Genomic DNA, 26,712 nt, shown 5'->3' with positions numbered 1-26,712 from the left:
TTTAACATGGCAAGGTTTCTTAAGAGACATAAGACACAAGAGACATGCAGAACGTTTTTCCAAGACATCACCTTATTTCTTCCAGAAACAAGATATTGTTCCCATTTGTTAAAACCAATCCAGCCAGGCACCATGTGTAGACTACAATGCCTACAGAAATAAAATGACAAGATTTCCCACATGCACACAGCAGACTTGAATGTGTATAATGCGTGTGTAGGTGTGCATATGGAAAAAAGGAGAAGTTCTGCTGTATTCTCTCCCTTCAGATTTGCTCAGTAATGCCCTGCTTCCACTGACGGATGACGCAGGAAATGGCTACTGCAAGTATGAGGGGAGCTTATTGTAATACACTGCCAACAACTTCCCAAACTGGAGCAGGGAGTACGGAGCTCATGTCCATTGTCCCTCCTGCAAAGTTATTTAATCCTCCATATTGTCCTTTCTATTTAGTTTTCTGCTGCTGGTCCCTATTCAGCTCCTGCCAAGATATTACTGTGTTGTGGAACTCAAACGATTATTTCCGGTTGTTGTGTATTGCTGGCAGTTGTTCATTTGTTTCCAAAGAACGTATTCTGTTGCTGTCTGGCCAGTGTAAAGGCAGGAGTGTGTGTAAGAGAAAAGTTTGTATGTGTGTGATGGAAAGTAGAGTTTGTGTTGTTGTCTCTTTACTCGTTTGATAGCTGCAGTGTGTAGGCACCTTGTTCCTGGGAGAGTGCAACGCAGACACTATGTCAGTTACTTTATCTGTCTCTCCAGTCCTCACGCATCTCTTTTTATCAAATATGCTCACACGTATGCACAGTTGCAAAGATGCGGGTTTGTGCAGTAGGTATCATTCAGATGACTTTTGGTCAGACTTGTTTTTTTTTTTTTAGAACGCAGAGAAAACTGTTGACAAATGATAAATCCTTGGCAGGGGTTTCATTTCCTGTGTGCATGGCAGTTTATTCCTGGTACTGCAGTTTATGTAGAAATCCCCAGGCTGGCAGTTTATTGAATGTAAATCAGGCTGGCTTAGTGGCAGGGGCTGTAGGAGAGCTGCTAATATGCTAGCATCCCCCAAATGGTAGAGGTGGTCTCCCTCTCCCTAAGCCAGATGTATTAGAAGCTAATTCTATGTTCGAATGTGGTATATTTTACCACACAGGCTGCTGTGGTGGGATCATTATGGAAGCTCTTGTCACTTTAAGGTACTTGTTTTAACAGAGTTACATTTTATGATCTGTGTGTGGTTACTAATCTCTTGGATGAATAGAGAGGACTCAGTGGGAATGCTTGTGGTTTTCTGCAGGGACTGCCGACATGCAGGCAAACGTTCTCCTCATATAAATCTTAAACCACATCTACATTTTGATTCTTTTAATTGTATGACTTGTAAGAATATGCCATATCCATTGAGATAGGTGTATTTTTACTTTCCTCCAAGACCCTAATAACTCATAACGTACTGTATTTTTCTCAGTGGCTCTATAGGCTGTATAACATAGAGTATGACCAGGCTTAACTCCTCAAAGTCTCACCTCAGGCAGAAGTGAGGGTCAAATGAACTACTCTTTGGCTGCTTAATATTCAGACACTGAACACTTGGCGTGTGTTTGTGTGTGTGTGTCAGATTGTAAAGGAGGCATCTGAAACAGGTTTGCCGCTCAGGCTGCACATATTCAAATATCATCTTCTCAAAGCCTCTCCCAGCACTGTACGCAACCCACAGAACTCTACAGATCGTTTCCTGTGAAGGAGGTGAACTTTATTTTCTCTGCTTCGAGTGTTTTTCTAAAATGGGTCAGCAGATGTTAGAGAGAGAGAAAGGGAGGGAGGGAGGAGGAGGAGGAGGAAGAGAAGGAGGAGGAGGAAGAAGAGAAACAGCCAAAGCAAACTGTTTGCTCTGCAGTGTGGGCTGATAGGAGAGAGAGAGAGAGATAGAGAGAAGAGTGGGAGAGCATGAGGGGAAGAGACTGCATCTACTGGTCTGATAAAAAATCTCTGCTTTTTCTGGACCAGATGAGATCACGTTCTGTCCTTTGCCCTCCACACCCCGTAGATTCAGAATATCTTTGTCAGTGTTATTATCATTATTTTTGCTTTTGTAATGTGATAACATTTTCAGACCATATTTCTTTGCCATATAGCACATATTGAGGGTCTACACAGTAACTGCATACACGCACATATGTTACATAATATTTTGCTCTCTGTGTAACACATGCAGGGACCATTCAGGTTCTCATGTGCTAAAAAAGTCCTACTCTGACAGAGCCCTTTATTTTGCAGAGGGCTGCCACAGTTTTATAGTTCAGTGTTGGACTTAACCTGTTGACTGACAGGAAACTAGATTGATGGGAAAAAATTTTGAGGCAAGGAAGTAGAGAAGATTGTTTTTTAAATTGACTTAACTTTTTAATGCAGATTAATGACACTGTATTGTGAAAAGAGACAAAATTAATTGAAGAACTTGAAACCTACTGCTGTGAGTATAAAAGTAAAACAATGTTCAAAGTAATTATGATTAAGATTGGCAGCAAATTGACCTTGGGTCTTCTTCATTTATAGCTAAATTTTATCTTGGTGATAATATAAACGACCTAAACTCACTGAAACTCATAGAGGAGAAAGTGAAACACTCAGATTGAAACTCCTCTTCAGGCATTGATTAAACTCTTAAAAACACATCTTTGCTCATAAAATTACATTAGAAAATGAAAAAAAATACCTTTTTGTCTTACATTGACTTAGAGGTAATTCTACACCTTTGCATTCATACAGCACACCCAGATGTAAGCAGTCACCACCTCCACCCACCCCTCCACCACTCGCCTGCAGCTTGGACTCTGCTCATCAAACTCACAAACGTCATCAGCAGCTTAGCTATCTGACAAACTGTTTTAAGTATCATTTGCCGTAACTTTCTTAGTCAACACCCCCAAGCCGTAATAAATGTCCTGTCAGCATTTGACATGAATCATCATGTAACTTGGCAGGCTAGCATTGGCTAACATTATCTAGCACACTGCAGATTTGTTTGGACACAGTCAACAGATAAAACTCAAGAAAAATAATCTTACCAAGATGTTGGCTCGTACTCGCTGTCTCCCCAGGATAACTGGATGGAAAAGCAAGCTTCAATATAAGTTTTGTGGCAAAACAATCCCCTGGAAAAGGCTATTGCAATTCTCCTTTTGCAACTTGGCAACCAAAAAACAGAACATGTCTCTGCCATTGTTTTAAAAGTGGTGAAACTTAGCTTGCAATATACCGGTATGTATGCCTGGTTTCTCCTCTAGAATTGGGATTTTGGGAACAGGATTAGTTCCTTAGGTATATTACATATGAAACCCTGGCTGGACATGTTAACGAGGTTAAAAACTTGATCTTGATCGAGACCCTCCATATGGCAGGACTTTGCTTGGACTGAGGGCTGCGACACCCCCATACAACCCGTCTTATCAGGCAGGCCGATCCCCCATCAGTAAATGCTCTAGTTGAGGGAAGCAGGCCAAGTTCCTGTACAAAACAAAACATTGGCTTGATACACAGAATGATCTTGTGGGTTACTCACTTAACATAATGCATAAGAATAATTTCATGAACTGGCACCCGGTTAAAGTGATGGAGGGAAGGATTTCATTAACACTCACTGAGAGATGACCAAAAGAGTACAATCAAAGAAAGGCCCCCAGATTATATTTGGAAGGAATCCCTGGATTATCCGTCCACCCACAGTAAACAGCGGTTGATCCAACATTGAGGACCATTTGAAAATTACATGGACAATGTTTCACCACACAGGTTGTGCATTGAACAAGGAAAGTGGGGGTTGTTTCTGGTGCTGTTTGAGTGTGACTAGCAGTGTTGTTATCTCTGCTCTTTTTCCTCTTCTGAGACAACCTGATTGAATAAAGGTTTCAATATATAACTAGATTAGAATGAAAATATCTAACATTTTGTAACTATTGAGCAGTTAAGGATGTTTTCTTCTTCTTGTCTAAGGTCTTTCCAAGTTTGATAATATCTGTAGGATAAAGGGCCCACTACTAGGAATGTTGGCCTCACCCACGACCCCAGTAATCTCCCCTTGTAGGTTCTGTTTTGAATAGTTTTATGAAACCGAATTGAATTCAAATACATACATTTTGAATTATTAATTTGAATTTACAATATTTTATATACACTGTTGCTTTTAGATATGCTTATTTTTTCACTGTATGTAAGTTATTTCTTAGAGTTTAAGGCTCTATCATCTTTTGTTTTGCTGTTTTTCCTCAAAATTGTTTTGCTTGCTTTCCAGGCTCGCACAACAGGGTGAACCAGTGTCCTGTCAATGAACATGGGTGCCTGGACCCGGATGTGTGCATCCACATGAGCAAAGTGTGTGATGGAGTCCCTGACTGCACCGATGGCTGGGATGAGGGGCCTCACTGCCGAGGTAATAAACACACAGAAGCATGCACACACGTCTGATAACTCCCATTTTCTGTGAAACACACTCAGAACAGATAGCATCGTCACTTTCTCTATCTCTGTCGCACAGAGACAAGAGTGTCAGCCTTTGTTGTGGGTCCCAGCATCTCCTTGTCTTCCCATCCAAAACTATAATCTCTATCCAATAATCTCTATTAGGCTCTTTAATGAGCTGGCCTGCTCTGGCTTATACAATTACAATGGAATTTCTCTTTCTGGGGAAAAAAGTCATTAATTTATCAATCAGCGCAGCTAGGAGGCTGTTTCCTCAATCCCTGCGGGAATGATGAGCATTCAACCCAGATGCTGCTGAAGAAGAATCCCATCAAATCCTCCACTATTAATTAGAGAAGATAGAAAAATGAGAGATGGAACATATTGGGCCCATAGTGTCAGTCTTTGTTGCAGCAGACAAAGGAGCAAACACTGGCTGCCTACAGAGGATTGCCTCAGCATTCAGCAAGGCAGATATAGCTGTCTGAAGCTCTGCCTGTTTATAGTTGCAATAATTCATGTTGGGGTGCTTTTAATTCCTGCTGTGCACACCTGTGTGTCTGCCTCTTGATTTTACCAGTTGTAGGGTTTATGAACTGTGCTATTCAGTACCAATAACCATTTCCTGGAATATGAAATCACTTAATCAAATATTTACATTCAACGCTAAAGTCTGAGTGGACCAAAGTCCTGCAACAAGGGTTGGTCTGCCCAGTTCTCAAACAGTGTCTGTGATATTGAACCATCTTGTAATTTGAAATATAAACCAAATGTGGTAAATTGGTAAATTTTAGTCATTTTAGTCATTTGTGTTGTACTGTAGTGTCTGTTCCTCTTATTTACCTCTGTACACAGTAAGCCACTGCTAAAGAGCTTTCTTATTGGACCACCCTGTGTAGATAAAGAGTGAGTGAATGAATAACTCTTCTGCTTAGAGTTGAGTCATTAGATTAAAAAGTTATAGTGAATTAGTCAGAGATGAGGTTTGTCCAGAAGAGCAGGGGCACTGTTGGTCTAATGAAGTGGACAGTTGTACAGAGTGGGTGAAAGTGTTAGTATCCCACACACTGGTCATCACTGCTAGACAAGGCTTTACACAACACAGCGATGATGTCATCCAATCACAACATGCACCGCCTGTCCCCGAGGACACAAGTCCAGCTGTCCTCCAGTACGGCATTGGTCAGCGCACACCTACATGTTCATGGGCTTGTAATGCATGCATGCACTCACATGTGCACACAAACATACACTCACATAGTCACATTCTTGCAAATACACACCCAAACACACCCATTACCCTGCACACAAACACACCAGCAGTTTGTCCAGAACTTTTGGCATTGCTGTTTGCAAGTTCCCCTCTTTTCAGGGAAAGGCCTGGCCTTTCACAAGCATCCTAGTGTTTGCTTGTACAAACTGCCGGGTTGTGCAAAGTATACCTGCGCCCTGATGTCTGAAAGCACACTTTGTTTGTCAGTGTGCCCAAGTAATTCTGCTGAAGTTGTTGACAAGACCGGTTAGAAAGGGGAGTGTAGCAAGGTAGGTCAGGCAGGAATTTTATCTCACTGAAATAAATTTCCTCAGGATTTTCGTAGTGTGTGGGATTAGTTGGTGTGGTTTGTGTCCAGGAGTGATACCAAGGGAGTACCCAGGTGGACTCCGTGGTGTTGTGATAGGTGGTTAGGTTGATACTGGCAATGTGGTGCAATGTTCAGCACTTAATCTGACAATTTATTTGTGACTCTTTCCAAAAGCAAAAGCAAAAAATCAAGTAAAAAAATCAAATCAGAACAACATTAAAATTTTGTGTGAGCTCTTCAGGTCTCTGATGGCAAAGGATGATGTCACACATTTCCATGCACCAATCAGAATTTAACAGTGGACAGAATCTGATGACAGTTGTGGTGTTATTTGCTCGTCGCCACGGAGACACCACTGTTAATCACATCTGATCAAACCACACCCACACAGTCATGATTAAACAGACTGGGTTTTCGAATAAATTGCAACATGATGTTTTTTTCTGAAAATTGACTTCATTGAGCTCATTTAGTCATGAACATTGTTATAGAGAAAAACCTTGAAGCCTCATTGTTAAGTTGCTTGAGGTGGAACTCCTTGCTGAATTACTGTGCTCCTCCTCTGTCTTATTTATTTTAAATGTGCTGTGAGGCAGAGTTGTAGCAACATTTGAGAGTGTTAACCTTTAACCTTAACCTTTAAGAACCGTCTTTGATTATTAAAAAAGTGAATAATAAGCACTTACAGTCATATATGTACTGGTGCCTTTCTCAAAAGCATGGAAAAACAGTGTGTCGAGAATGTTTTCTAGTGTGGTTCAGTGATCCAAACCAATGATGCTCGAGTCTTGAGTTTGCTTGCCTAACTTCAGATCTTTGCCATCCTTTGGTCAAAGTAAAGTTCAAGGCCTGTATTTAAAAGGCCTTCTTAACTAAATGTAGCCTTTGCAGACATTTGGCAGTTGAGTTGTTGTTCTGTCATATGGGTGAAAGTTGAGCCTCTTCATCAATCTGTAGTCTGCATATGTCCTCTCTCTGTCATTTTGTGGGTGATTGGGCCTCTCTTAGGGGGGTAAGACCTTAGACCTGCCTCCCTCTGAAGTGTGTGATAGAGAAGAGAAAATGGGGTTGTGTACTCTTGAGAGTGTTTCCCTCTTCCTTGCTGTCTCAAAGGGAACCCTGATTATTGTAGTGGCCTGATCCTGTTGTTTATGCATGCAGTGGGCTTTCATTGTCCTTCATGTCCCACCAACTGTGGAATGAGAATTGGTATAGGCTATTTGAGACTGCCTTTGGAAAGACCACATTTTCATCTTTATTTATGAGTGGGTCTTGACCTAAATGAGTTTATTGGCTGCAGCCAGAGTTGTCTTGCATGACAAGACCTGTTTTATTGCCAGTCTTTGCCCATCTCTGTATATAGAGACAGTGCAGTGTTGTATTACTGTCATGTATTTCTTACTCATATTGGGCTGCAGATTAAAGAAAATCCACGCATTAATTTTCTTAGCCGAGTTAAACTGTGGTCTATGTTTGGGAATGTTTTGTGCCACAGCGTGTGTACTTTGTGTGTTTGTATATTTGTGTTTGAATATTTGCGTTAGTTTAGATTTAAGCATCCGGGGCAGCACACCGCCACTGTTTGGGACTATGATAGCGACTCTTTGCTCATTACTCAAGCTGCTGCCATGCTTCTGTTTGCATATGGCTACTTTGCCCCCTTTGACTATGCAGCTCCAAACTGCTGCCAATAAATACACTTATATGCTCACAATTGCTGAGCCTTCCTGGCTACTCCTCTCTTATGTATACACCTGGATTTATACATCATTATCTCCTATATAAGTCTAATTTACCATACTCAGCAGTGCTTGCTTTTCAGTAACACAGCATTTACCACCATCCTCAATGTGTGATGGAATGCACCATGAAACCAAATAATCACAAAGTAGTTTCACAGAGCAGCAGCTAAATGTTAGATAGTGCCTGATTTAGTGTTTAACTGAGCATGGTGATCTGCTAAACTTAAATGAGATTGTATTCTCAAAGTTTTAGTTGATAATAAGTTTGTCCAAATTCTCCATACTATTATGTGCAATGCTAGAATGCAAATGTATTATGTGAAAGGAATGCGTATCCATACCAAATCAACAGAAATATGGGTGAAGCATTCCATTTAAGATGTAAAAATGAAGTAATTTGATGGACCCATGTAGGAAAAAGGTAGGCTCCTGTCAGCTGCAGGTAGAGGACAGGGGCATGTGTAGACGTGTTTCCAGACAGTGAGAGCACAAAGGCAGGAATGTCCTGAGGATTACCTCTCTTTAAAATGTCGCACACTTGAGTAGCCTGTTTATACAATGAGTGTTTGGTTCAATTTTTTACTTTCAGTTACAGTCACCGGGTGGAAAACAGAGAGGCTTTATTTATTTTATTTTAGATTTTCAAGTCAGGCAAGAGGTTCATTTTCAAGCCAGTTGATGGATAGATGAGCTGATCTTTTTAAGTAGTGACGTTTATGAAATCATTGAGTCGTGACAGTTTTGTTGTGTAACTTGGGCCATGACCCCAACACCACCCAGTCCCTGTCTCACTCAACCTGCGTCACCCTGCTGCACCCAGCCTGTCTGGCCGACGATTAGATTTTAGAGGAAAATGTCAACTTTCATATCTTTCATCATCAACTGGCTGTGGACAGAGTCTTGGAGCCCTTCTTCTTGTTTTTGTCTCTGTCACCTCTCCTAATGTTCTTTTTCTCACTAATCACCCTTTGCCCTTTATGTGTGCCCACCGTCATGCCAGACTTGACATGCAACCTTGTTGAAACTCTCTTTTGAGGATGTTCAAACCTCATGGTGATGCATCTGTAAATTGTGCTGTCATTATTGTACATGCCTCGTACTTTCATCGACTGAAGTCTGCTGCCCCAAGTCGCTGACATCTTTTCAACGGTGCACACAAGTGTAGAAATGTGAGATGCCTTCTGATAAGACTCAGCCTAGTGGGCCTTTTGACAAACAGCTTTACACTCTCACTCCCGGCTTCAACTTAAAGAGGTATGGATGAGTGAAATTGAGGGTTGCCATCCATGCAGTAACAGGATCAATGGCTTTGGCATGCTTGTTTAGGACTGAAGGCCTCCAGTGTGTGACTGTGTGATTTGTTTGCTTCGTTCATTAACCCCTGGTCAAACGTCTGACACGCTGCTGTTGCTTGTTTGCTCGGAGATGGACCTTTCTAGCCACTCCATATACTTAAGCCCTTTATGCACTCGTTTCCACCTCTGTTTGCCCTGCCTTCCCCAACTCTCCCATTTTTCTTCTTTCCTCTCCATTTTTCTTCTGTTCTCCTGCCGTTTGCTGTTCTTTTCTTACAATTTCTGTCCTCGCCTCTCTGCTCTCCCTGCTGTCATACAACTGCAAATGCTCTCTTAGGTTTGAACAAGGAAAAGGATGTGCAGACTCACATTCCAAAAGCTTTTTATGCATTTTTGGAGCTATGGTTAGAAGTGAGGGTGCTGGGTGATAAATATTAACATTTATTTTCTCTTCATATAATCATAACAAAAATCTTACCATATCAGACTCTGTAGTTCTCATGTCTAAAGGAAGTTAAATTCAAGTATGAGTTCTTAAATTTGACAGCATTTTTAAAATTCAATTAATCAGTTATAATAGATTATAATACATTTCTTGAAAATAGAATTTTGTTATACTGTGTATCATCACAGGTTCACATTGAGATAACGTTGTGATAATTAGAGCCATAGTAAATTTGTCCATATCGCCCACCCATAAGTAGACACTCGGTACAAAATGGAACAAAATGACCCTGGACAGAGGTGCATTTTGTGGGTGTTTTTAGCACTCTGGTCGCCTGTGGTCTCTCACTGTGTGAGGCTCGGTGAATGGATTCGACATGGGCCACAGTGTTTGCTGGGGGACTCTTCCTTTCAGCAGGGCCACAACAAAAGGGTCATTGTGGCCCAGAGCGCTGCAGCCTTTATATAATAAGGGCCCTTCACTGGTCCAATCTCTGCTCTTCACAGCCATACTATCACTAGCTACTGTAAGCGTAGTGTGTCCATGGCCATTCACTTTTTTTTTTGGGGGGGGGGGGTAAATTTCATTCTGCTGGTGGAAGCATTTTCTCTCTTTTTGCTTATTTGCGGTTTTGTAATTTAAGTGTTTACACTACATAAATGATTAAATGGGAATGTTTCTCAATGGGGCTTATTTAAGTTTTGAGTAAAGTTTAGCTCTTTTGATCAGCGGGGGATGTGTGAGTGTTGGTAGGTTATGTGAAGGCTTTGGCCTCACTCGTTGACACAGAATGTTGCTGTGGCCGCTGTCTTGGAGCTTCAAAGGGCAGCCAGGGGTTGCTACGATGTAGGATTGCACCATGAGAATACAAAGTTGTCATATTTGATGTCAGCATACAGCTAGATTCAGAGACTAACGCTGGCAGAAACTGAGAGAGGAAGTTCCACTTGTGTGACATAGAAGGACTGACTGAGAAGTAAAGAGACAAAAAAATTACTGTTGAACGAATGAGAGCTGATCAGGGTTATCTGTCCCTCTGCCCTCACATACTGTGATTTCCTCTGTGAGTTGATCTCTGTGGCTTCATACAATCGTGTGTTGAACTATGGGACAGGACGCACCCGGTGTGGGTCGCAGGCCTGCACTTGGTGGATGCAAACAAGGCCTAAGTGATAAAATATTTTATCAGTCTGAGTTCAAGAGTGTCACAGCGCCATTTAATGGAGGTTTGAAGCTAATCTGAAATATAATTTATTTTGTAGTATCAGATTTGTGCCACTATCTGTCACAGCATCATTTCAATTCATGACAGACGCCTTACCACATTCATCTCCTGGCCCAGACACACACATCTGCATGCACACGCACACCCCCCCTATAGATTGCATGGTGAGGGGATGTGTGGACGACCCTCTTTCATTTCCTGCCTAAAGGATGTGTCCTTGAGTTACCTCTGGGGGTGGGAAAGAAGAGGCCTGTGCACATTGAAATCACCTCGTCTGTCACATGCACGGATGAATACACGTGCATGCACTTGTTTGACCCCCACTCTCTCTCTCACACGCTGGGAGATCACACAGGATTGTGGGTATATGTGCATGCATGTACCCACAATCCTATGTGATCTCCCAGTGGAGATGTGATAGGATATGACAGTATGGTTCTGTGAGAATTGCGCTGGGATTAAGACAACAATTGGAAAGTTGATCTTCGTAAACCCGATCAAGGAGGCAATTATTAAACAGGCTTCATTTAGCCTCCGTAGTTATCCACAATGTATTTGCCCCCTTAATCGAGGCCTCTGAAGAGCTGCTGATATGTATGCTATCCCCCCACCCCCATGTTAGCCTCCACAGTATTCTCCTCCTCAGTACTGAGTGTTCTCTGCATCTCTCTGCTTCAGATCAAGCACCAGGCTGTGCCTCCCATGGGTGCCAGTTTCACTGTGCTGTGACTCATGATGGGCCTCAGTGCTACTGTAGCAACGGCTATGAGGTTGCTGCAGACGGAAAGACATGTAAAGGTGAGTGGGTGATTTGGCAGATTTTTTTCTCACTCAAGTAAAATTCCTAAAATCATCAGGTTACTCTGACTTTCTGCTTGCTGACTGGATTTTGCGTAGGAAAGCATGTCAAGATTTTTTCTAAACAAACCACTTGCCTCAAGGTAGAAGATAAATGCATGTCTCAGGGTTAAGTAGTAACCCTTGCTTTTTTTTACCAATACTAGAAAACAAATAAGTATCTAAGGTACATCCAGTGCAATAAATTGTGAATAAGTAATGCATTTTGTTTTTCTCCTGTAGATTTCAATGAATGCAATGTGTATGGGACGTGCAGCCAGACGTGCACAAACTCTGAAGGCTCCTACACCTGCAGTTGTGTGGAAGGCTACCTGCTGCAGCCAGACAACCGCTCCTGCAAAGCCAAAAATGGTGAGAACGCACACACAAGAAGTGCAATAGGGACCAAGGATGCAGTTCATCAGAGCTGATTTGTTCCTCCTTTGGTCAGATTGTCACATCTGCATGTGTCACTCCCATTTGTTTTACAAGCTTGTTTGCTGAAGAGAAGCATGTTACAGGTGTGCAATTAATGTATGACCTTTGACTCCACTCCATCTCTTCCTCATATCTCACACCCCTATACCCCCTCTCCTCATTTCATCCTGTGCCCCCCCCCCCCCTCCACTCCGCTGTTCGGTTGCCCTCCCCAGAGCCGGTGGACCGTCTGCCTATGCTGTTGATAGCTAACCTTCATGACATCCGCTGCACCGCACTGAGCAGCTCCACTTGCCGGCTGCCCTCCATCCCCACCAAGCAGACCATGGCTATGGACTTCATCTATGCCGAGGAGACGGTCTGCTGGATAGATGTGGGTGAAACCCCCGCTGCCACCCACCTGAAGTGTGCCAACATCCCTGACCTCAAGAACGTCACCAACATCCGCACCATCAACATCTCCCTCAGCCTGCACCGTGAGTAGTTTCATTGACAAAAGTGAGAGGAATCTCATCTGACTATAACAGAAATGAACTCGCTTTTGTGTCTAGAAACTGTGTTTTCTGCTGGCACTATATTCCTACAAAAAATGTTGTCAGATACACCGAGGGCCTGGCAGTTCAGTTGTAGACTGCCAGTGAGAGAGAAATGAATGCCTTGCATAAGAGCACACACGCAGCTCTCAGGTAATCAGTTCCACTTGTCAGCTCACCCCGTGTGAAATTTCCACACTTTGCCTCGGGAATCAAATGGTCAATTTTGCATATGCTAGCTCAGACAAATGTAAGATGTGAAGCAATATGGCCTTATCTCAGAAAGCTGCTCACACCAGTGTGAAAGTGCCAAGTAGAAACGCTGAGTCCAGCTTTATTTTTCAAAGGGTTTGTCTTTGAAGAACAGGGGCACCCTGACACACCACTAAATCATCACATAGAGGCAAATGTGTGTAGCTTACTTACAATGATATGATACAGATAAGGCTGCCAGCATTACCCTCAGGTGTTAGTTTGCACATTTTTTGACAGGAAAACAGAAACATACTGTGTAGCTTGATTTATGTAGTGACTGTGCATGGCTATTCAGAAGCCTGGAAATGTATTTTTCCACTGCTCTTGTTTGATGAATTTGTATGTAATCGGTTGTGTCCCAACTTCAGTCAGTGATTTTTGATATAATGACATTTTGCATTTGTTTTTCTCCCAAAGTCCTCAAGAACTGTACATTTTGTTCTGGAGGTTTGGCAGGTAGATAGCGTGTGCGTGCGTGTGCGTGCGCGTGTGTGCGTGTGCGTGTGTGTGCGTGTGCGTGTGTGTGTGTGTGTGTGTGTGTGTGTGTGGGAGGACATAGTATAGACCACATCTGATAAACAATGACAAGTGATAGGCCATGGGTATTGTCTTAACTCGCATATTCTCATGCCTTTCGCAACACCCTGACGCACACATTGACAAACATACACAGCATGTAAACACTTCCCGTTGAGGGAGACTTACTCATATAATGCTGACATGATTTATCTCTGATTACGAGCCTGACAGGGTTTGTTTTTATTCGTCTGGCTGACAGCCGTTACTCTCTAAGAATGGGGGCAGAAATGTAGACAAAACATAAAAGCAAGGGTGTGGATTTGTGCGTGTGCGCGTATGTTTGTGCGTGTGGGAAAGCGTTCCCTTGAGAATTGGCCCCAGGCGTGAAACGGCAGACGTGAGGAAAACAAGTGGAGGAGCCTGGTGCGTAGACCCTGAAATATGGGACGAGAAGCCTGCGACGTGATTAGAAGCGCCTCGGCTCATATCCACTTCAAATGAAGCTTGTGTAACTGCTGTCACCGCTGACAGCTGGGGCAGAGCTGAGGCTCGGAGGCTCAGTGAACCCCAGCATCCTAAAATGGTTTTTTTTCCACTTGATTCACTGCACTCTCATGAGTGGCCTACATCCCACCTCGCCCTCACTGTGTTGGCTTGCCACTGTGGTGTTTTGATTCACCGCTCTGTTAAGTGGTCTGTGGGGTAAATGGGGGCGAGGGGTGGAAGAAAGAAGAGACCCTGAGAGAAAGATTGAAGCAAAGGAGACAAGGGAATGATAAAATGAGAGGGAGAGGGAGAAGGTAGTGATTTGCTGTACCTTGGAGGTGTGTGTGTGTGTGTGTGTGTGTCTGTGTGCAAGTGGTCATGCAGATGGTATTTACATTCCTCCATTGGGTTATGTCAGCCTGAACAGCCCCTACATTCCTCTGGCCGTCTCATGTCCTGTCCAGTCAGGTCACTTTAAACACGCTCATAGCTGAGATTCAGACACGCGCACACAAACACACACTCACACACATGCGCACACACGCACACACACGCCGACCCAAATACCTTTGACTCATGCACCCATTACCTTTTATGAAATAAGATTTTTCACACATTTCTCTATGTGCTGTCCCAGTTCTGCTCACCTTAGAATATGAAATGCTTTGTACCGTTCTACATCTAAGTCAAGTTGTTACAGTTGCTTATTGCATTATCTTAATTACTCTTAATTTGTCTCTCTCTCTGTTTCTTATCGGCCTTGATACTACATTAATATGATGGGCTGATATTTTCAGTAACACTAGCACTTAAGTTTTATCTGATCTAATGTTGATATCAGAAAGTGCAGTTTTGAATAAGATGATCAGGTGATGGACTTTCTACTAAATTTAGGAAGTGGCTCTGCAGTGCTAACACAAGGAGCAGGGCAAAGTAAGCTGTGTCTGAAGCAGCAGTAAGTCATCTTGTTGTATGTCATGTCGTGACTCTAAACAATAGCCATACTCATTAACTGTATGGCACCGGAAGTTTTATTTCATAGAAATGTATTAAGATGTTGGAGGAGGCAGTCTTACTTTCAGGTAAGATGCCCCACCTCCACTGTAAAACCCTGACAAGTGTGGGTCCTGTCATGTCTGTTGGTGGGTTTTGGCTGTCCGAAGTCACTCTGGGAGCAACAGACAGGCAAGATGCTCTCCTTGCACTTTGGATGACTCTATGTTTTTTTTTTTTTTTTTTTTTTTTTTTTTTACATCAGTCTGGCCTTTCAGCTGCGATAATAGAGCAAAAAAATGCAGCCATCTGCTGCTTTTACTGTATGGTTTCCCTTGTGGTCGTTTGCCTTAAAATGTCACTTGGTTAGCCCATGTTAGCTCTGTGTCCTTCTTCATTAAGCCATTTGCCTTTCCTTTGCTTGAATGTGAACTCTCTCTTTTAATTCTGATCATAGAATTGGTGCCAGCATGGGCTGTTTTTAAGCTCTGTTCAGTGTTTTATAACAAGGAGGGCTCAGGTGGGCTCCTAGAATTATGGTGGGCAGACCTGGGGATTGGCCTTAGATGGATATGGATAAAGCTGTGGAGGTAGGGGGGGGGTCGGCACAGGGTTCACACAAACAGGGTGATTTATAGCTTCTGGGAGCCTGAGAGAGCAGGGCAGATAAGTAGACGAGGGTTCCAGATGTGGCCTACTCTGTGTGCATGTGTGATTCTCTGACTGGGAAGATAAAAAGCAGTGCAGAGCCTACCATCCCATCTTCTCCACCCTCCGAGCAGAACTCCACAGCAGGGACCAGCCCTCCTCCTCAGGTCCCTCTGTCCATCGTTCAGATGACGATTATTTTCTGCTTGCACCAACATGTAAATAAAGGAATAATTGCACTGACATGCAAATAGAGGAAATAGCATTCAAGTACAAATTTTGTGTGGCTAATCCCCAGTCTAGGCGCCAGTGTGTGACTAGTTTGAGGAATTAAATAGGCTGTGGCCCTGTATGTAAATAACTATGCTATTTGGGCAGAGAGCATGTTTGTTGTTGCCAGTAAGACCCCCTCAGTTTGTGAAACGTTTCCTCAGAGCAGTGTGTGCTGGTAGGTGTTAAAGGGGCAGGAAGTCAAGAGGAGTTGTGAGGGCAGGCTGGGTGGATGAGGAGAAAGGGGTGGGTTCATTCAGTTTCCCAGCAAACTTTCCACTTACCAGAAGCTGAATGAGTGAGGACGTCAACAGACTCTCTGGCTCTCCGAGAAAGGAGGTCCACTACTTGCAGGCTGTTACACAACGCAATAGTCACTCTGTTGCACAACTGGCTCTCTACTCTGTATATGAGTCTAATCAATGCCTTGTGCAGCCAGGCCTGCAGCTGGATTTCTTTAGAGGAGTATGTTTTAGAGCTGATACCAATGGGAGTATCACTATCCCTCTTAACTCCATGACAAACTCTCCCCGTTGTCAGAATCTTGGTCCTGATGTTTATGAAACATGTTGGACTGTTTTTTACTCCCTCCCGCTGTTCTTTTGACCATGATTTTTTTATTAGCTCATGTATTTACAGTGACCTCCCTTTTCAGATGCGATATAGCCACTACCTTTGCCAGCTGTCAATAAATTATTTCCAGTTGGGAGGTGCACCAGACATATTAAAGTATTTTTCTGACTTTTTCTTTCCCAACCACTGCCACAACCCCGTCCTCTTCAACTCTATTTATATCATAGCACCAAGCATACTGTAGGGTCCATGGAAGGCAGGTCTTTTGAAGCTCTGTGTATGTTTGGTAGGTGGGTTGGCGGGGGGTTTCTACATTGGGTCCAGATGTGTGTAAGCTCTGTTGTGGAACTTGCTTTGGGCAGCATGGTTGGGGGCTCCATTGCAGACATTTTCTTTATGATTGGTCAAAGCCGTGGGACAGGCTCACTATCAATGGCGTTATACCCCACTTGTGTACCCTGATGTCAAAGTTGTCCCTTTGATAATCTGAAGAGAAAACTGTGGTCAGTTTGTTACTGTACGTGTGAGTAGTGATCCTGTGTGATGTGCATTTGTGTATATAGTGCCCCGCTTTGAAAAGAAGTGTGATGGCAGCTGTAAAAACACAAGGCTGTATGTATCTTGAAGCCCCCCATCACAGCTGGGTCTCCCTTGTGATCTGGGATTTCTGCACCCAGTCTCAAACAGGACAGAGTTCTCAGAGAGTGAGAAATGTTTAACTTAGCACTTCAACCCCGCAATGCTGAGAGTAGATCTAAAATATAGGGCCCGTCTGCAAAGCTTCCTTTTTCTTAGTTGGCTTGGTAAGCAGTGGGGTTACTAAATGTCAAGATCCTTTGTGCGACATGTTGCAACAGTATTGTGGGTCACTTTGAGTGATCTTCAGATTCATCTTTACAGATCCAGAGAATCATAAGTCATGTTTCTGTGCTGCCATGACGAAACCCTTTACTGGTTTCTTTTTTTTTTCTTTTGTTTTTTTAAATAAACCAGTCTTGTCTGACATGTACAGATTGGTGTTACAAATTAAAGATGAAATACGATAAACAAGTTAATATATACAAATGCAGATGTTTCAATTGATGGTACCACGGCTCATTAAATGGTTTGATGCTAATGAGAATAATGTGAATGGTATGTTGTTGCCTTCACTGTCATCTTCACAGACAAAGAGTTTTGATGCCGTTTACACTTTGTGCTGTTTTTTCCTTTTAATTGGTCACCCACCTGTATGTTGCATTTTTGGCTGTGCCATTGAAATTGAAAAATTATGCTGCTCTTTTTGAAAACTAGTTGATCATTTTGTTTACATTAATAAACATTACAAGAAATCCCCCTTGTCCTATTATTGATAGTGACACCCAGTACTACATTATTTTGTGAATGAAGTTGTGTCTGCTGCAGGGTCTGTGTTTAACAAATCAATGTTTTAGCCTTGTTCCTCCTCGCGAAACACTGGCAAGGTTCCTGAAACACTCAATTAGTAGATCAGTGATGTGTCAACTTGGTTAGTTTATGTGGATCATTGGGGTGAATAAAAGTAGTGCTAGTAAAACTATATTTTGACTGGCTTTCTCATCTAAGTTGAAGTCTTCTTTAATACTTACAGTAAGTGAGCCATGCATACTTAATAATTTTATTAATACTGTATATCCTCACATGTATTCAAAAGTGAAGTATTGAGTGTCTTTTTTCTTACAGGAGTTTAGTGTTACTGCTTCAGTCCACTCAAAGGAGTACAGCTTAGAAAGTGCACGCCTTCACCTCCCGTCCTTTATCTGTCATTTTTTGTGTTTCTTTCCCTCCCCCGTGCCCTGCTTGCCTTAATCAAAGGCAAGTGCAGTTCTGGTAATGGACAACCTGTTAGACCCAGTAGTGCAGTAAGATGACAGAAGCTCATTAATTCAGCCCTATTATTTTGTTTTTCAACAGTGTGGGCACTCTTGAGGAAAGGGTCATGCCATCATAAAATGAGTGGTTTTTGAAATGAGGCTGGTGTATGACCAAGAGCTATATGACTGTACTCCCATGAGGCTCGGATTTTTTGAACGGTTCTGTTCTCTCTCCTCTGCATCCCTCAGATGTGGAGCAGATGGCTATCGACTGGCTGACCGGAAACTTCTACTTTGTGGATGACGTGGACGACCGGGTGTTTGTCTGCAACAAGAATGGCCAGACATGTGTGACCCTGCTGGACCAAGAACTGTACAACCCTAAAGGCATCGCCTTGGACCCGGCCATGGGGTCTGTACTTTCCTTCACTTTTTGTGACCTAACGCTACCCTCACTACTGTTTTAGCAATGCTTGAGAGGAAAATGCCGTCTTATGATCAGACGACATGCTGACCAAGCAGGCAGTCAAAAATCAAAGCACTTCCTCCAGATGGAAACCTAGACAGATACTTGTGTGCCACATAAACACTTGCATGTTGGCTGTTTCAGGTTCCTGATGCTGACAAGCTAGTGTCTGATGTAGTTCCCATTTCCAAAGCATCACTTCTCTATTTGTATTGTCCTGGAAATAATTTCCAAACCGTTACAATGACTAGATATAGATATCTCAGTAGTGGTCAATTAATCCAGTTTAAGTCATATAGTTTCCTGTTGTTGAAAAAACTTCCTTTTTGTGTCACCCTCACTTAACTGAACTCTCCTTCCTTTTTGTGCCTGTTTTTCTGCCACAGAAAAGTGTTCTTCACTGACTATGGGTCCACGCCGAGGGTTGAGCGTTGTGACATGGATGGTCAGAACCGCACTAAGCTGGTGGACAGCAAGATCGTCTTCCCCCATGGTATCACATTGGACTTGGTCAATCGCATGGTGTACTGGGCTGACGCCTACCTGGACTACATCGAAGTGGTGGACTATGAGGGCAAAAACCGACACACCATCATCCAGGGACTGCAGGTGAGGTTTGACTGATGGTTGGATGGATGTACGCACAAAAAATGCCAACTACACCTAAACATACACACAGGTGCACTCAGGAGTATAGACTTCCGATTGTTCAGCCTTCTTTTAAAAGGCTGAACTTTGCCAAACAGCAATAGCCCTTGTAGACATCTGTCTTCCAAATCTGTATCATCATCATAGATTTAACTCCATCATCTTTAAAGGCAGTGCTGTTTTCCAGTTGTCTCCTGTGTATCTAGGCAGAGAGGGTCTGCCTCTCCAGGGGATAAGTCCTTTTTATTGTCTTGATTGATATTACTTAAAGTGTGTGATTTTCCTGGCTAGTGCCTCTCTAAATGTATTAGTCTGGCGCTAGTGAAGCTTGACTCAAACTTAAAGTGGAGTAATGGTCTTAATGAAATCAGGACTGCAGGGGTGGGAGGTGTGTGTGCGTGTGTGTGTGTGCGTGTGTGTGTGCGCGTGTGTGCGCGTGTGTGCGTGTGTGCGTGTGTGTGTGTGCGTGTGTGTGTGTGTGTGTGTGTGTGGTGTAATATGATCCCAACCCATACATCTTTCTGACAGTAGAGGAGAGCTGCACAGAATAGACCCTTATAAAAGCAAAATCTCTCCGTTTAACGGCAGATGGGAAGTGGAGCCATTACGCTGCCCTTTGCCAAGTTTGCACAAACACTATCTCTTTATCTTTCTGACTATCTCTGTCTGTGTTTGTCTGTCTCTGTCCTTCAGAGATTACCCCACATTTATTAGAACCTGTCAAAATCTGCATAGTTTGTTAGGAAAGTTCCATCTTGCAGAATTTACCAGGCAGTGTTCAAGATAAAAATGTGTACATCAGCGATATCACACAAGCCATTAGTCATGCACCATGAGCTCAGAGAGGACTCAGGACAACTTTTGTCTTTATTCTCTCTATGTATTTCAGATTGAGCACCTGTACGGACTGACTGTATTTGAGAATTACCTGTATGCCACCAACTCAGACGAAGGCAACCTCAACCCCAAGACCAGTGTGATCCGAGTGAACCGCTTCAACAGCTCCGAATTGCTGGTGGTGGCGCGGGTAGAACGGGGAGCCGCACTGCACGTCTACCACCAGAGGCGCCAACCTCAAGGTACTCACTTCAGAAGGCCTAGCTTGACTGCTAACTCATTTGATCCATTTCCATTCATAGCACTTGGTTTGCACTAAGTCTTGAAAGTTTGGAAAATGCTTAATTTTGTCTGTTATGTTTTCAGGGTTAGGAAACTGCCTGAATCGAAATACTTAATAACATAACGCCCAACATAATCTGATGTTTCATAATGACTCTGCACAGCCTTTTAATATTTAAAATGAACAACATCATATTTGTTTGTTGTAACCTGGCATTGAAATTAGCAAGCATTAAATAACCCTGTTCAAAACATACAAATTTAATGTGAACAGCTGGTAAGATAATAAAACAATGTGACAATGTATGTTGATTGGCGTGGGTATCAGGAAATTCTGTACATTATATTTTTTTGCAATTTCATTTATTGTAACAATTTAGATGTGATAATAAAGTCTTGAGAGTTTGTAAATCTTTGGTTTAGGTACCTTGAAAGTGCCTGAATTTTACTCTTAAAAAGCTTCATTAACCCTGATAGTAGCTACCATTGCATGACTGTTGCGTTTGTGCCCCTCTCTCCTGGCTTAGTGCGCAGTCATGCATGTGCACTGGATCAGTTTGGGAAGGCCGGAGGCTGCTCTGATATCTGTCTCCTGAGCAACAGCCACAAGACACGTACCTGCCGCTGTCGCTCTGGATTCAGCCTTGGCAGCGATGGCAAGTCCTGCAAGAGTAAGTACAAAGACTGAGGAGAAAAAATTAATTTGACAAAAATGACACTCGTGATGTAATAAAGTAATGGGTGTTACAATATAACTGACAGAAGTAATGATATTTATTCACTGAAATGTTTTGTTTTTTTTTTCGTCTTCTGCAGAACCAGACCATGAGTTGTTCTTGGTGTACGGTAAGGGTCGTCCTGGAATCATCAGGGGCATGGACATGAATGCCAAGGTGCCTGATGAGTACATGATTCCCATTGAGAACCTAATGAACCCCCGAGCTCTGGATTTCCACGCCGCCAGTGAGTTCATCTACTTTGCTGATGCCACCAGCTACATTATTGGCCGACAGAAGATAGATGGCACAGAGAGAGACACCATACTAAAAGAAGGTAAGAATGAAATGATAGCTTTGCACAGGGTTCTGGGCACTATTTCTACTCCATAACCAAATCCTGGCTCCTACAAAGAATTTAGGGAGGAAAAGAATACAGTCAGGCTATTCCATGTCATTTTCACTTTATTTTCTTGATAATCATTCTGAATTTGCCAGCTAATAGTTTCTTTTTTACACCGGCTTCCTTTCCTTATCTCAGGTATTCACACGGTTGAGGGGATAGCAGTAGACTGGATGGGAGGTAATCTCTACTGGACAGATGACGGGCCTAAGAAGACTATCAGCGTTGCCAGGCTGGAGAAGGCTTCTCAGACCCGCAAAACTCTCATTGAGGGCAAGATGAGCCACCCTCGTGCAATTGTGGTGGACCCCCAGCATGGGTGAGAAACTAGAGGGGAGCGTGTTAATTACTTGGTGTTCTTCTCTCATAAATGCTACGGTCAAGTTGTTAATGGTCTGCGTGCTTGTACTTGGAGCTATGAGGGCTGCCTGCACTGTAGATGTTTGTCATAGTCATTGGTTACATTTGGGTGTGTGAGAGCTGGAGAGTTTTCAAGAGATTTCTGGATGCTCCCTCCTTTTTTTCTTTTTTTTTTCTTCTTATGAATCTGTCAAAGATCATCAAATCTCACAGCTACATTTTGACATTTTAACGGCTCCAGCTTTCACAGAAATCTAATCTGAACACATTTTGAATGTGGTGATACCTCTTCTTGCCTCCCAGATGGATGTACTGGACTGACTGGGAGGAGGACCCCACAGAGAGCAACAGAGGGAAGATCAAGAAAGCTTGGATGGATGGTTCTCATCACCAAGTGTTTCTGACCAGCAAGACGGTGCTGTGGCCTAATGGCTTGAGTCTGGACATTCCCCAGGGCATCCTGTACTGGGTGGATGCTTACTACGACCGTATTGAGTTGGTTTACCTCAACACGACTGAGCGAAAGGTTGGTTATGCTAGGGATTATATTTAGATGATAGTGTGTTTGTAGATGATAAAAGAGATACTGCTACATGTTATTTAAAATTTTCAATTCTAACACTGTGGTCATAACATCAAGATAATCAGTTTGTTGGAACACGGGTAATATTTGGAAATCTAACACAGATCTTTCTCCTGATGTGACAGGTGGTGTATGAGGGGCAGGAGCTTAACCATGCCTTCGGCTTATGTCATTACAAACAATTTCTTTTTTGGAATGAGTACCGTGGCGGCAGCATCTACAAATTGGACCAGGTCACTAAGACAGTCACCCTACTCCGCAACGAGAGGCCACCCATCTTTGAGATCAGAGTGTATGACGCACACCAGCAGCAAGGTACCATCTCCCTTCTTCTCATTCCTTGTCACTTCCTGACATGCTCATTAGTAAAATATGGGAATAATGTTCTACCTTTTCTCTTGGTTTGTCTTTTTTTAGGCTCCAATGCGTGTCGAGTTAACAATGGTGGCTGTAGCAGTCTGTGCCTTGCTATTCCTGACGGCAGGTCCTGTGGCTGTGCTGATGATCAAATTCTTGATGTCGATAATGTCACCTGTAAAGGTACTTAGCAGCTTTACCAGTAGAAAGGTTTCACTAAAGATCCATGTGGAAAGTTATGGAAAATTCATTACTCCACAGGAGTTAAGGCTGCTGAAGAATTCTAGGCTGTACTTTCCATTTGCAGGCTCTGCTATTCTCTGTCATTGCCAGATCTGGGAAGATTCTTTAAAAAGCCTCCACCAATATTTTTGCAACTTTTAAGAAAGATGAAAGTTGACCTATGCACCGAAAAGCTTTATTTTGTTTTGGTGATCAGATCTTGTCTCAATGGCCCATCTGTTTCTGCTCCTACCCCTGATTTCATCCTCAGCCAACCCCTCCTACGTGCCCCCGCCCCAGTGCCAGCCCGGGGAGTTTGCCTGCAAGAACAACCGCTGCATCCAAGAGCGCTGGAAGTGTGACGGGGACAACGACTGTCTGGACAACAGCGATGAGGCCCCTGAGCTCTGCCGTAAGTGTGCCACGTCATTGTCATGGTTACACAGCAACACGTAGATAAACAAAAATTCTGTTTAAGGGTCTTAACTAACGGGAACCGACAGAGCACAAGCTACAGTTTCCAAGATTGCCTCTTTCCATGCAGTGCAATGTGGCTTTAATTTCACTGGCCAGCTTTCTTCTCATTAGGCGATAGTGACCACCAGGGACTCATATTTGTCTTGGATGTTCTTCTCTTTTTTATGCTTCATTTAAAGTGACATACTTAAAGGGTTGGAAGAATATTTAGCAAGTTAAATAGTGTATCAAACACAGAAAGCCTTAATAAAGCAGGTAGCTGATGTTCAGAAAAAAAAAATAAAACAGTTTTGAAAAAGAAGTGCAAACTTTTCTGTTGTCTTCCCCCAGACCAGCACACCTGCCCAGCTGACAGATTCAAATGCCAGAACAACCGCTGTATTCCCCTGCGATGGCTGTGTGATGGTGACAATGACTGCGGCAATGATGAAGATGAATCCAACACCACCTGCTCTGGTATGCACAAAGCTGGAGTTTAGAGTGCATTACAGTTTTTCAACTGTATGTGTGTTTTCGCAGGATCACCAATTTAAGATTGATCATTAAGTTAAAAATGGTAGAGAGACTTCTTTAGAGAGAAATTAAAAGTGAGAAACAATGGACTAATTAAACTTCGGACAAGCAGACAAATTGCAACTAAAGCAGACATATTGGTATATTCAAGCTTAGAGTTAATTCAGTTATGATTAGTGCTGTGGATGCCAGCAGGACTTTACACAGAGTCCAGGAGGATGTATTGATCTACAGCATCAATAATAATGGGCTTAAACACAGTGATGGTCCTCGGCTAACAGGGTACTTTTATGAGGGCTCTCTCAGTGTCTCAAATACATTGAAGGAGATTGCAGATTGTCTTTAACTTAATTAAGATAACGTGAGTGTGCTGTTTGGGGCTTACAACTGGTTTTAAGTACTTTTTGTAAGCAACCATACATCTTTGAGCATAGCTTCCTCAACAGTGATGAGTTACTGAATGTTCAATTAAGGATATTGCACAAGGAAGGAGGACTTTTTACAGCACTCAACTGTTTTACACCTCGTTCCTCTGCCAGCTCGCACATGCCCACCAAACCAGTACCCTTGCGCTAGTGGGCGCTGCATCCCCATATCCTGGACATGTGACCTGGATGATGACTGTGGAGACCGGTCAGATGAACCAGACTCTTGTGGTGAGTCTTTACTGCACCTTCATATTGTTGCTTTTTTTTCTGGATAGCACATGTTTTAGTGTGAGAGTGCAAATAAGCGTAATGTTTTTATCTCTTGACCCCCTCTCCAGCCTACCCAACCTGCTTCCCTCTGACCCAGTTCACCTGCGCTAATGGCCGCTGCATCAACATCAACTGGCGCTGTGATAACGGTAATCATACTCTCAGGCTTCCTTCACCTGTCATGAAGCTGTATTTTGAAATAATCCAATTACTGAAATTGCAATCTTGTGCATGCTCATGTGCAGACAATGACTGTGGGGATAACAGTGACGAGGCCGGCTGCAGCCATTCCTGCTCCAGTGTCCAGTTTAAATGTAACAGCGGCCGCTGCATCCCGGAATACTGGACCTGTGATGGCGACAATGACTGTGGAGACTACAGTGATGAGACTCATGCCAACTGCACCAACCAGGGTAAGGCATGATACTGTGTGTACCAAACTGAGATAGCCTTGCTCTTAAAAGCTTTTTGTTTGTGCTTTTGCCAGCTGTACCTGAGTCAGGCTCTCATGCCATCATGTATTGTATTTCACTATGTTTACATGTTGCTGTTTGTAGTTGTAAAGAGGCTGTCACTGTGAAGATGGGATCGCCCTCCTCCCTGTTCTGTTTCCTCCGCTCTGCATGCCCCTGCCTGCCCTCTGGCTTCCACTTATCATTTACAGCAAATCTTATGTGTTGCTCTGTTCAGGATGTGATTATGTTTTGTGGTTAGATAACAATTAAACTCTATTATGGTCTTGTGCAAATGGCACAGGTGTTTTGACTCTGCTGCAGTGATATGAATTTACATGTTTAGGGTTGAAAATAGCTGGTGGCCATGTTGGACTAATTTGGAACATTGAGTTTTGCTGGTTAACCACTCTTTGTAACAGTGAGGTAGCGTCATCACGCAGTGTGGCACTCTTTCTTCAGCAGTTGGACTACCTTGAAACAAGCGCGCCTGTACGCTGTGTGTGTTCTGATGTTGTATGTACTGTTTGATCCATGCAGCCAACTGCTGTCAAGTCCCAGCATGCAAAAACGGGGCCCGGCATGACCTGTTGGTCTAATGAGCAATCTGTGCTGTGTGTGTGTTTGTGGGCTGTCTTGGCCTGCTGTCTGGAAGTCATTAGCTGAAATAAAAAAGCAATACTATCGCCTTCCTCCTCTTGTATATTGCAGCTCTGTGCTGAAAGATCCCCAGGCCCATTTCCTGATTTAGCTGTGCCAAGAGCTGACCTTTGCCATGAGGGGATGTCATTGTGCCCCCTCCTCACTGGTGCCTTTAATCTGCCTGTGACATCAGTCAGTGAGCTGTGTCTGTTATTGTTGTTTGACTTGGCCCAGTGTCATGTTGTTAACCCAGCATCCCGGCCTACCTACACATTAATTAATGAGCTAAATGGCCTATTCTTTCTTCTTCTTCTTCTCAGAGTGTGTTGTCTGTGCAAGCATTGTTTCCTGGTTGTGATTCCAGTTGAGTTATTTTTCAGTTGACTGACTTCTAGTGGTATTTTCCTGCCTCTTTGACACTAGCTAAACTGCATAGTCCGTCTTTTTTCGTGGCTAACCATCTCGCTTTGTCTTGCTGTTTTCTCCCCAGCTACCCGTCCTCCAGGCGGCTGTCATGTGGATGAGTTCCAGTGTCGGATGGATGGCCTGTGCATTCCCATGCGCTGGCGCTGTGACGGGGACACAGACTGTATGGACTTGAGTGATGAGAGCAACTGCGAGGGTGTGACCCACATGTGTGACCCGGCAGTCAAGTTTAGCTGCAGGGACTCTGGTGAGGATGTTTTCAGCTGGCTTAAGTACCAGAGGTTAAGGGTGATGAGCCTTTTTTGACAACATCCGTTCAAGATGCAATGTTGTTAGTCAGTACAAAGAGGGTTGTATTCTCTGACACATGAGGACAAATATTGAAAGAGTGCCTAGTCACACAGGAAAGTGGCACAGGAAAATTTGGGCATCAATCATGTGGTGGCTGCTCTTTGTCACTAGAGGAAAGTTATTATTGCTGCTTCCCATTCGGCGAACAGG

General features: G+C 43.2%; 1 protein-coding gene across 2 annotated transcripts in view; it reads left to right on the top strand.

The window, feature by feature from the left end:
- Positions 1-26,712, top strand: part of lrp1ab (low density lipoprotein receptor-related protein 1Ab) — an 86,379-nt gene that overhangs the window by 22,489 nt on the left and 37,178 nt on the right. For both annotated transcript variants that reach the window (XM_041946013.1, XM_041946012.1), the window contains exons 3-21: positions 4,289-4,426; positions 11,424-11,543; positions 11,826-11,954; positions 12,236-12,496; positions 18,379-18,541; positions 18,982-19,204; positions 20,133-20,322; positions 20,890-21,033; positions 21,179-21,415; positions 21,620-21,800; positions 22,145-22,367; positions 22,550-22,739; positions 22,842-22,964; positions 23,275-23,415; positions 23,811-23,936; positions 24,533-24,649; positions 24,760-24,840; positions 24,937-25,104; positions 26,276-26,458. In XM_041946013.1, coding sequence (XP_041801947.1) covers positions 4,289-4,426; positions 11,424-11,543; positions 11,826-11,954; positions 12,236-12,496; positions 18,379-18,541; positions 18,982-19,204; positions 20,133-20,322; positions 20,890-21,033; positions 21,179-21,415; positions 21,620-21,800; positions 22,145-22,367; positions 22,550-22,739; positions 22,842-22,964; positions 23,275-23,415; positions 23,811-23,936; positions 24,533-24,649; positions 24,760-24,840; positions 24,937-25,104; positions 26,276-26,458 — 3,138 coding nt within the window. The remainder of the gene's footprint in view (positions 1-4,288; positions 4,427-11,423; positions 11,544-11,825; positions 11,955-12,235; positions 12,497-18,378; positions 18,542-18,981; positions 19,205-20,132; positions 20,323-20,889; positions 21,034-21,178; positions 21,416-21,619; positions 21,801-22,144; positions 22,368-22,549; positions 22,740-22,841; positions 22,965-23,274; positions 23,416-23,810; positions 23,937-24,532; positions 24,650-24,759; positions 24,841-24,936; positions 25,105-26,275; positions 26,459-26,712) is intronic.

Source organism: Chelmon rostratus, chromosome 10 (genome assembly GCF_017976325.1).
Source record: "Chelmon rostratus isolate fCheRos1 chromosome 10, fCheRos1.pri, whole genome shotgun sequence".
Classification (NCBI taxonomy): Eukaryota; Metazoa; Chordata; class Actinopteri; order Chaetodontiformes; family Chaetodontidae; genus Chelmon; species Chelmon rostratus.
This window is presented reverse-complemented; position numbering and strand designations above follow the sequence as displayed.